The sequence below is a fragment of the Camellia sinensis genome, chromosome 14, assembly GCF_055761805.1.
Source record: "Camellia sinensis isolate YWXY chromosome 14, ASM5576180v1, whole genome shotgun sequence".
Lineage (NCBI taxonomy): Eukaryota > Viridiplantae > Streptophyta > Magnoliopsida > Ericales > Theaceae > Camellia > Camellia sinensis.
In genome coordinates, this window is record NC_138974.1 from 75,065,810 (window position 1) to 75,075,987 (window position 10,178).

Below are 10,178 nucleotides of genomic sequence, written 5' to 3' on the forward strand. Positions count from 1 at the left end.
GAAGAATGATATCATTTAGAAGTTGCTATACCTGATTTTTTTGTTTTTGTTTTTGTGTTTTTGATTTTATTTATTTATTGTTTGATTGATCATAGGGCTCAGGATTTTATGTATTATTGTTTGGGGGTAAGTGGTGTAGGTGCATACCATGTATTTGAAGGAATTCCTGAACGCAATTGTCTGTATTTTTGTTCTGTTTTTTGGGGGTTGAATTATATTACTATCTAGGGCTTGGCAGAGAGTCGGACGAATTGTGGTAGTTGGTGAGGTTGTTGCAAGAGTTTGAAATATTGCAGTGATGCATAGTGGCCACTTGCTATGGGTTGAGAAGTGAGGTTGTTGTAAGAGTTTGAAATATTGTAGTGATGCAGAGTGGCCACTTGCTATGGGTTGAGAAGTGAGGTTGTTGTAAGAGTTTGAAATATTGTGGTGATGTATAGTGCCCACTTGCTATGGGTTGAGAAGTGAGGTTGTTGTCAGAGTTTGAAATATTGTAGTGATGCATAGTGGCAAGTTGTTATGGGTTGAGGGGGTTGCAAGATTAGATTCTTATTCACAATATTGATGATCTCTGTCAACACATCCACATGAAAGCAATCTCAACAATTGTTGTTTTACATCAAGTTGTGATGCAATATAGAGGAGATGACATGGAAGGATAATACAGCCATTTCAATTTTTTTGTTAAGGATGTTAGCCAACAAAATCTGACAAGGAGAGCATTGTAATTTCCAAAACTTCAAGCGGGAATCTGTATTAATAACAAACCTTAAGGGATGTTGGTGTAATTTATCCTTTTTTTAATAGGTGGAAGATAAATTTATAAATATAACGAAAATGGGTTCAAGTCTTCTTTATTAAAAGACAATAAATTATACCTATTTTTTTTTTTTTTTGTAGTTCTTTTTTTGGGTCAATTTAGTATTTAATTTATGTAATTTTAATTGTATTAATTTTGCCTGAATATTTTATATTGTGTTAATTTAGGGGTTGTTTGAAATGTTCTAAATAAATGTATTTTTTGACTTTTTATGAAATATGGGTTATGTTTGAAGTGATGTGGTAGAAAAGTGATGTGACTTAAATAAGATGATATGATTTAAATAAGATAGTGACTTTTTGACTTTTTTAGGAGACGCCAAACCTAGCCTTAGTCTAATTAATAGGTAAAATATTCAAGCAACTTTCATCATAGTGAACGTTTATTGGTTAGCCTAGTAGCGTAGGCTTGGGACTTGGGAATTTACTCTTCTCTAAGTCTTAGGTTTGAAACTTTTTAGGTGCTATCAATTCATGTGTTGGACCATTGTATATGGAGTTTTGCTCTGACATTAATTCAATCAATTTGGTCTTGATTTTCGTAGAAACTTAAATATATTATCAATTAAATTAAATTAATACAATATGAAAATTTCAAAAATAAAATTGATACAATTAGAATTAACACATGAAAAACAATACAAGATATCACAAATGTAATTCACCTGTTAAGATAATTAATTTTTTTTGTATGAAATTTATTTATTATTTAAAGAGACATTTACAAGTGGTAGTATTTAATACATAGGAAGTGAAAATAGTGATGACATATCATCAGATTGTAAGTAAATTTAATTATGATAATGTTTGCTTTAATGTTGTCAGATGATGAACGAGACAAAACCAAATTCACAACATTGGAATAATAAGTCGAAAGAAATGTGCACAAAATACATACAAAAAGTCAAACAAATCTATATATAATATAATATAAAAATAAATGAATTTTGATCAGTCAAAAGATTGAGTTTGATGCATAGTCAGTCTTTTTTTTTTTTTTTTTTTTTGAGAACATAGTCAATCTCTTTGATACGTCTATCTTCCTATCTATCTTACGCGTCTCTGAAGTCAAAAGTCTTCATCCCCTTCTCCATTCTACCCTTCTATCCTCATAAACACTTTCATCTCTCTCTATCTATATATATACCTTCTTCCCCTTCTCTCTCTCTCCAAACTCTCTCTCTCTCTCTCTCTCTCTCTCTCTCTCTGTGTCTACATGTATATGTTTATGTGATTATAAAGCATTAGTAATCACCTTTCATTTCTTGAACTCTAAGAAATTTTTCTCAGTCACAGCAAGAGATCTAGAACATTCCAGCCGAGTAGCAGCGGCGAACCATGGCGGGGGGAAGTATCGGAACTTCCTTGGAAGAAACTCCGACGTGGGCCGTTGCGGTGGTTTGTTTTGTTTTGGTTGGAATTTCAATTGTCATAGAGCACATCATCCATCTTATAGGACAGGTACCTACTAATACATAATTGTGAATCTTGTTAGTTTATGTTTTTAATGTATACATATTTATAAAAAAAAAAAAAAAAAAGGAAGACTTATATGTAATTCTTAACATAAATTTATTATTTAATAAATACTATGATAATTAATGACATTTGTTATTAAAATATTATTAAAAAACATCAGTAATTATTAATTTTTAATTACAATTTAAAAAATTTATTACAAAAAATATCAATAATTATATGTTTTAGTAACAGTTTAAAAAAAGTCATTAATTTTTCACTTTCAGCAATAATTTAAAAAATTTGTCACCAAAAAAGTTACTAATTGTAAATTTTAGTAACAATTTATAAAAATCGTGACCAAAAAAGTCACTAATTATCAATTTTTAGCAATATATGCAAAAAAAATTTATTTTTAGCAACAATTTTATTAGAACTTATTTTCAATAGGAATTGATGAGAATTAAATCTAATTATTAAGACCTATGGATAGTTTACCGTTAAAAAAAAATTATACATAATCTTTATTATATGTAAAAATGTATAATTTTTTAAAATATGTTTGGAAGGAGACAGGTTAACAAAATCTTATAAAATTAATAGATGGACTAGAAGGTTTCAAAAGGTGACGTATTTGTTAGTCATGACAGGACGTTTTACATAAAATACCTTCTCATGAATTTTAGAGTGACCTTCATTGAAATTCTTTCACCATCTACAGTGGTTGAAGAAAAAACACAAGACAGCTCTTTATGAAGCACTTGAAAAGATCAAATCAGGTACAATCTTTGAACTATACATTATATATATCTCTATCAATTTAGTTCGTGTATTTTCTTTTCTTATTGCATGAAAAAAAAAAAAAAACTGTACATGTATTAAGCTAATATTTGATATTATGGGTGCAGAGCTTATGTTGCTGGGGTTTATATCTTTGCTTCTAACAGTATTACAAGGTCCCATTTCGGATATATGCATACCAGCGAGTGTGGGTGCCACGTGGCATCCATGTAGTAATAAGCAAGAAATGGCCAAACTAAACCACTATGTTGTAACCAATAAAGAACAAAATCGTCGGAAGCTTCTAGAAATGACAAACTCTGAACGAAGTTTCCGACGTGTACTTGCGACTGCTACTACCGATAAATGCGCGCTCAAGGCATGACATGTTTGATTGTATTTTAGTTTTATGTGTCTTAAATTACAAAAAAAAAAAAAAAAAAAAAAATTTAAAAACTTCTATCTGTCGACCTTTCATAAATTTTCAGTTTTTGTTCAAGCATTCAAAATTTTAATTTATTTATTTTTTTTTTTTTTTATGTGTTGTTGATGTTTTCTGAAAAATGGGTGTCATTTAAAATATTTTTTAGAAACAGTTTGCTTGACTACATATCTTTTTATTTCTGTGATAGTTTAGTGCATGCAATGCAAAACAAGGTAAGTTAAGATGTGATGATTTTATTTTATTTTATTTGCAGAATAAAGTGCCATTTGTGTCTGCTGATGGGATTCACCAACTCCACATCTTCATCTTTGTGTTGGCTGTTGTTCATGTCCTTTACTGTATTCTCACTTTGGCTTTGGGTAGAGCCAAGGTATGTCAACCACATATCCATCTCCCCCCCCCCCACCCCCTCTCTCTCTCTCTCTCTCTCTCTCTATATATATATATATATATATATGTTATATGTTACATTGAGTGTGTTTGTTGGGTTTGTAGATGAGAAGTTGGAAGAAATGGGAAAAGGAAACAAGAACACTTGAGTACGAGTTCTCACATGGTAAGTCGAAATTTCTGCATTCGGTGAACCCGGTGATATATCATATTATGGCTTATTTTGAAAAGATAGTAAAAAATATCTTTTTAACTTTTAACTAAATTTTTTAATTTTTAGACAAGTGATTTAGAAAGTTGGTAAAAAGTTACTTTTGATTTTTTTGAATAATATTTGTTTATGATGTCAAATCATAATAAAATGACTAAACTATCTTATTCAATTTAAAATATTTACAACTTCATTCATGTAGCACATTTTGACCTATGAGTGATAGAATTATAATTTCACCGGTGGCTGAAAATCAACTTCCCAAATACCTTTAAATACAAAAAATCAACTTTTAACTTTTATTACAAATCTAAAAAACGTAACTAAAAGCCAAATTCCCAAAACACTAGCAATGTTCAATGCTCAGACATATTGGTTTGGTTTGGTCAATGCTCAAAATATAGCAATCATACAAACGAATTATCTATGCATGCATTAATGCATCGAATGATATTAAATATTGGTTTGGGTTTTTTTATTTTATTTTATTTTTTCATATTATCGATCCACTCGACTATACCCATGGGAATGAAAGTTACATGTCAATTGGTTGCGTTCTTTTTGGCAACAAGCTAAAAAAATTAACTTTTTACTTTTTAACTTTTTTAATTAAAAAAGTCGAACTTTTATTAATTTTTTAACGCACCCCATAAATTTATAGTAATTTTTTACTTTATTTACTTTTTTTAATCAAAAAAGTCAAACTTTTATTAATTTTTTAAAGCACCCCATAAATTTATAGTCTATTCACAGACAATACGCCTTGTTAATAGTTGATAAAACCATTTCAATCTACTCTAAAAAAAAAAATAATTTGCGGCTAATACTTGACTCTTGATTTGTATTACTCTATACTTTTGATATTTGTTACACTGAAACAAATTTGTATTCCGATATCACTATTTAAAACACACACACACACATATATACATATATATATATGTATATAAATGTCAATGAATGTTGCATTACAAGTTTTTTTTTTTTTTTGTGATGGGTTGTTGTGTATATGTGTGTGATGCAGATCCAGAGAGATTCAGATTTGCAAGAGAGACTTCATTTGGGAGAAGGCACTTGAGGTTCTGGACCAATTCACCAATTCTCATTTGGATTGTAAGTCACCCGTTTTTTAATTAATCATATTCTTCATTTACAGGTCTATTTCTCTCTATTATTTTATTTGAGAAATGTTTGCAAGTGAAAAGAAAAGTTTGAATATTATTATTATTATTTTCTTTTGTCCTGACAAAAGTAATAGTAATTTAATGAAGAATTTGCTTATTTTATACGATAAAAGTTAGGGATTATGAAATTTTTTTCATGAAAATGATCATGAAAGATTTATGATCCTTGGATTACCTTGATTAGTGTGTGGTGCTTTATTCTAACTGTAATTCAAAGGTCACAAAGCTTTCATGATTATTTTTATAAAAAAAATTTCATGATACCTGTTGATTTTATATATTACATCGTTTAGTATTCCATATATTACTAGAAGGCTTGAAAATTGTTGAAAAATCTGGAAAGCTAGTGTTGAATTTATGTAAAAAAGAAAGAAAAAAAAAGCGCATGTGTATTATTAATTTTTTGTCTTCTTCATAGATTTGATGCATATTATTAAATTGAGAAACGGTATTCTGGACGTACCAAAAGTTGAAAATGGAAATAACGGTCGTACCATGCATGCCCCTCTTGAGAGAAAGTCAGTCATTACGAAGAAATTTTAAAATAACGATTTTGCTTTACATTGCTTGGTCTCCTCCGTGCACCTTGACTTTGTTTTGTGAAATTTAAAATAACGATTTTATCCTTGTGATCATTAATGCACGAGTTTTTTTAATGATTGCAACAAGAATATTACTTTATAAGTTTCTTAAATAATCATTTCAAATTTATTAACACGGACAGTTAAGTAATTGTTAAGTGCCCCCCAAAAAATTTATTTCTAATAATTGACACTAGTTTTTGGATTGGTTTCAGGTGTGTTTCTTCAGGCAATTTGTAAGATCGGTTCCAAAAGTTGATTACTTGACCCTGCGACATGGATTCATCATGGTAAGTTCATCTTTTCTCTCTCACACACACCCATACATAATATAATTTATTTCTAAGCACAATTTTTTGTACATAATTATCTTACACAACGGCTTGATTTTTCGTAGTGATTTTGTTTCAAACTAACACACTAACTATCATGAGTCGTAATTTAACAAATGTTCTTGGCACATTATTTTGGACAAAAGAAAAGAAAAAATTATTTGTGAATATTTTCCCTTTTAAGAAATTTTAGATTTCACTAATGCTTTTGTATTGTATTTTTAAGGCACACTTGTCACCACAAAGCCATACAAGATTTGATTTCCAGAAGTACGTCAAAAGATCACTAGAAGAGGATTTCAAGGTGGTTGTGGGCATCAGTCCACCAATCTGGTTCTTTGCTGTGATATTCCTACTCTTCAACACCCATGGTGAGTACTAGTCCATAATCATTTATGTCGATTGAGTTTGATAAATTAGTTACTTAATTCACCAAAGTATAAATTCGTTTAAATTAAATATTTAGCACAGCGTGACACTTCCACTATACGACTACTAGGAAAGAAGAAAAAAAAAAATCACAGTAAATTATTGTGTATTTCAAATTCATTTTGAAAGTAATCCTCACAATACCCATAATAAATTTGCTCTACACATTAATTTTTTGTGCACTTTTCTCTTCACATTTTTATGCACATATCATTAAAAAAAAACTATTTCCATAATTTTATTTTATTATTATTATTATTATTATTATTTTTTCTTGTTCCATGAGCCATAAGTATAATAGCCTTTGAAATGTGATTATTGTATAATTTTTTGTTCCGGGACTATTGTATAGTTTTTCTTGAAATGTATGTATAGCATAAGGTAGAATTCTTTGTGAACAACTCTTTCTATTGTATTTCTTTGACTAATGAAGATGTTTTTCTAATGAACTGTGGACAGGCTGGTATTCCTATCTGTGGCTACCATTTATCCCCTTTATTGTAAGCAAATATTCTCTATACCCACAACATATCATATTTTTTTTTTAAGTTGTTAGTTGTGGTGGGGTTTATATAGTAATTTTCTTGATCATATTGTTTTATATTAATTTTTTTGTGGAGTCCGCAAATGGGATCGATACTGATAATGATGGGTGCATGATGGAATTGGATGCAGATAATTCTAATGGTGGGGACGAAGCTGCAGGTGATAATAACAAAGATGGGAAAAAGAATAGAAGAGAGAGGTGAGATAGTGAGGGGAGTCCCGGTGGTGGAGCCTGGTGATCACCTTTTCTGGTTCAACAGTCCTCGTCTCGTTCTCTTCCTCATCAACTTCGTTCTCTTTCAGGTCCCCCACTTCTCTCTCTCTCTATCTCTCTCTGGTGTACATATATATAGATTTAATAGAGCATGGCCCATCTTTTACATGATATTGATCATATGTGGTTTCTTTGTTTGGTCCACCGATTTTGCAGAATGCATTTCAGCTTGCCTTCTTGACATGGACTTTGGTAAGGCCCCCAACCTCTCCTATTCAACTACTATACAAAAAAATAATACCAAAATAATAATAATAATTATAATAAATAAATAAATAAATTATACTAATTAAATAAATGGAAAATGATAAGTTAGCGGAATTATTAAGTCGAAAGTGGGAATTGACTAATGTGTTAAAGACTCAAACTTTTCTCTTTTTTTGATATATAACAATATTAGGACGGAATATGACACATATATCTCATAAATTATATTTTTCAAATGTAAATCACACATTATATGGATTCTCCTAGACATATTATTTGACACAAAGGAATCCACACATTTGGACTGGGTGCTAAATTTGGATCTAAAATTTCATTTTAAATAGCATATATATAAATTTTTCTTATAAATTAGTGAGAAATATAATATTCCATTTACAAGTTTTCACTCTTACAATATGATTAATCTATATATCTTCCCTTTATTTTTATTTTTTTCAGTATGAATTTAAAATCAAGTCTTGTTTCCATGAAAAATTGGAGGACGTGATCATCAGACTCTCAATGGGGTGAGTCTCATTAGTTTCCTCACCCTTCGATTGTTTAATACTTATATCATCGAAATTGTTTAATTAGGATGGTCTTTTGATATCTAACATGTTTGACTGGTCGTGATTTGATCTATCAGGATTATCACACAAATTCTCTGCAGCTATGTCACTCTCCCTCTCTATGCTCTTGTAACACAGGTACGAATTTATGAATTAAAAACGCGCACCGTATGTATCAATCTAGTTCAATTATTTAAATTTTGTAATTCAATTTTTCACATTGTATCATTTCAATTTAATTAGTAATATTGGTTAGGAAATTGAATATAAATCAAGGGTAAAGTAATCACATTAAAAAGAAATCGTTATAAATTGTTTTATGTCTAGTTATTGACAACAAAGACTCAAACTTATAAGATCATGGTATGAACACAGATGGGTTCGACAATGAAGCCAACAATATTCAACGAAAGAGTAGCAATTGCTCTCCGAAACTGGCACCACTCCGCCAAGAAACATATCAAGCATAACCAACAATCCGGCCAAGCCACCCCTATGTCGAGCCGCCCAGCAACACCATCCCACCACACCTCCCCGGTCCACCTCCTCCGCCACTACAAGGCAGAGATGGATAGTAGTCTTCAAGCATCACCAAGGAGAACAAATTTTGATGTGGAGGAACATTGGGAGACCGAGGACTCTCCCAACTCGCCCTCCCATCACCACCACGATCGCCGGGATGGCGATGATGGATCATCGTCACACCACCAATACCGTATTGAACTTGGTTACGTGGAACACGATGATGAGGTGGCAAGATTGAGCCAAGTGGCTCAACAACCACAAACCGAGAGTGAGCGTGTTCAACAACATGAGATAAATATAGGACATAAAGATTTTTCATTTGATAGAAGAAAGAGTACTTGAAATAATAATATGTGTTATTAAGATAAATATTGAAGATAAAAACTTTTGTGTATTGTAAAGTACAGTTCTTTTGTCAACTTTTTGCTTGGGCGAAATTTTGCCTGCTCAATTGTCATTTGACATACACGAATTATGGAGAAAAATTAGGGATCATGAGAATTTTTTTATAAAAATGATCATGAAATATTTATGATCCTTAGATTATTTTGATTAGTATCTGGTATTTTATTCTAAATGTAATCCAAGAGTTATAAAATTTTTATGATTATTTTCATGAAAGATTTTTCATGATACCTAATATTGTCGCAAATTATAACTTCCAATTGTTTTACTTTTTTTTCATTGTATATTTCTTGTAAAACTCGAACACAAATATTACTTCTGATAAATAAAGACCATCGTTTACGGCTTGTCTCCAGTTGTGGATTACAATAATGTGTTTGGGCCGTCATTTCAATTGTTTGATTAATTCATTTTGCGCAAGTCTTCTTTGCAATAAATTAAAATAATTTAATAATCATAAGAACATATATGTTTTTTTAAATAAACAATAAATATGATTTTAAATATAAATCACTTTATTTTTAAAAAAAAAAACCACGTCTCTCTATTACTTTGTAAAAAATTGTAACTGTTTATACAAACAAAAATGATCAGAAAACTAAAAAAAAAAAAAATAATCAAGGTTTGAATCTTATAACAAAATAAATCCTAAATTTTTAATTGTATCAAATTAAAATCTAAATTTTTGATTTGTTTTCAATCTAAATTATTTATCTATTTTCATTTAGTAAAATCAACAAAAAAATTAGTATTTTAATCATTAAACTAAATAAAAATAGTATTTTAGACATTTTATGTATATCTACATTAAGTTTAATGACTAAAATACTATATTTTTCATCAATTTTACTTAATGAATATAGTTTAATAATTTAAATTAAAAACAAATCAAAATACTAGGGTTTCAATCAATAAATTTTGTTACAAGACTTAAATTTGAATTTTTTTCTAATTGTTGCAAAAATGATATATAAGTTCATTTTTTAAACTCATTTTCTAGATTAAGTAATATGTAAAATAGAT

The 10,178-nt window shown here is 29.6% G+C and overlaps 1 protein-coding gene across 1 annotated transcript; it reads left to right on the forward strand.

Moving 5' to 3' along the window:
- Window positions 1-1,931: 1,931 nt before the first annotated feature.
- LOC114279563 (MLO-like protein 6) lies at window positions 1,932-9,265 on the forward strand. Its single transcript, XM_028221813.2, has 14 exons — window positions 1,932-2,280; window positions 2,999-3,056; window positions 3,186-3,436; window positions 3,756-3,872; window positions 3,998-4,058; window positions 5,128-5,216; window positions 6,084-6,158; window positions 6,427-6,571; window positions 7,089-7,129; window positions 7,305-7,478; window positions 7,606-7,641; window positions 8,116-8,183; window positions 8,303-8,363; window positions 8,601-9,265. Exons 1-14 carry the CDS (start codon window positions 2,158-2,160, stop codon window positions 9,090-9,092), a joined length of 1,791 nt encoding a protein of 596 aa, XP_028077614.2. The 5' UTR covers window positions 1,932-2,157; the 3' UTR covers window positions 9,093-9,265.
- The last annotated feature ends 913 nt before the right edge of the window (window positions 9,266-10,178 follow it).

Coding starts and splice junctions, on each gene's coding strand:
- LOC114279563 (XM_028221813.2), top strand. CDS start 2,158: ATGGCGGGGGGAAGTATCGGAACTTCCTTGGAAGAAACTCCGACGTGG. Junction 3,437..3,755: donor CCGATAAATGCGCGCTCAAG/GCATGACATGTT, acceptor TTTTATTTGCAG/AATAAAGTGCCATTTGTGTC. Junction 7,642..8,115: donor CCTTCTTGACATGGACTTTG/GTAAGGCCCCCA, acceptor TATTTTTTTCAG/TATGAATTTAAAATCAAGTC.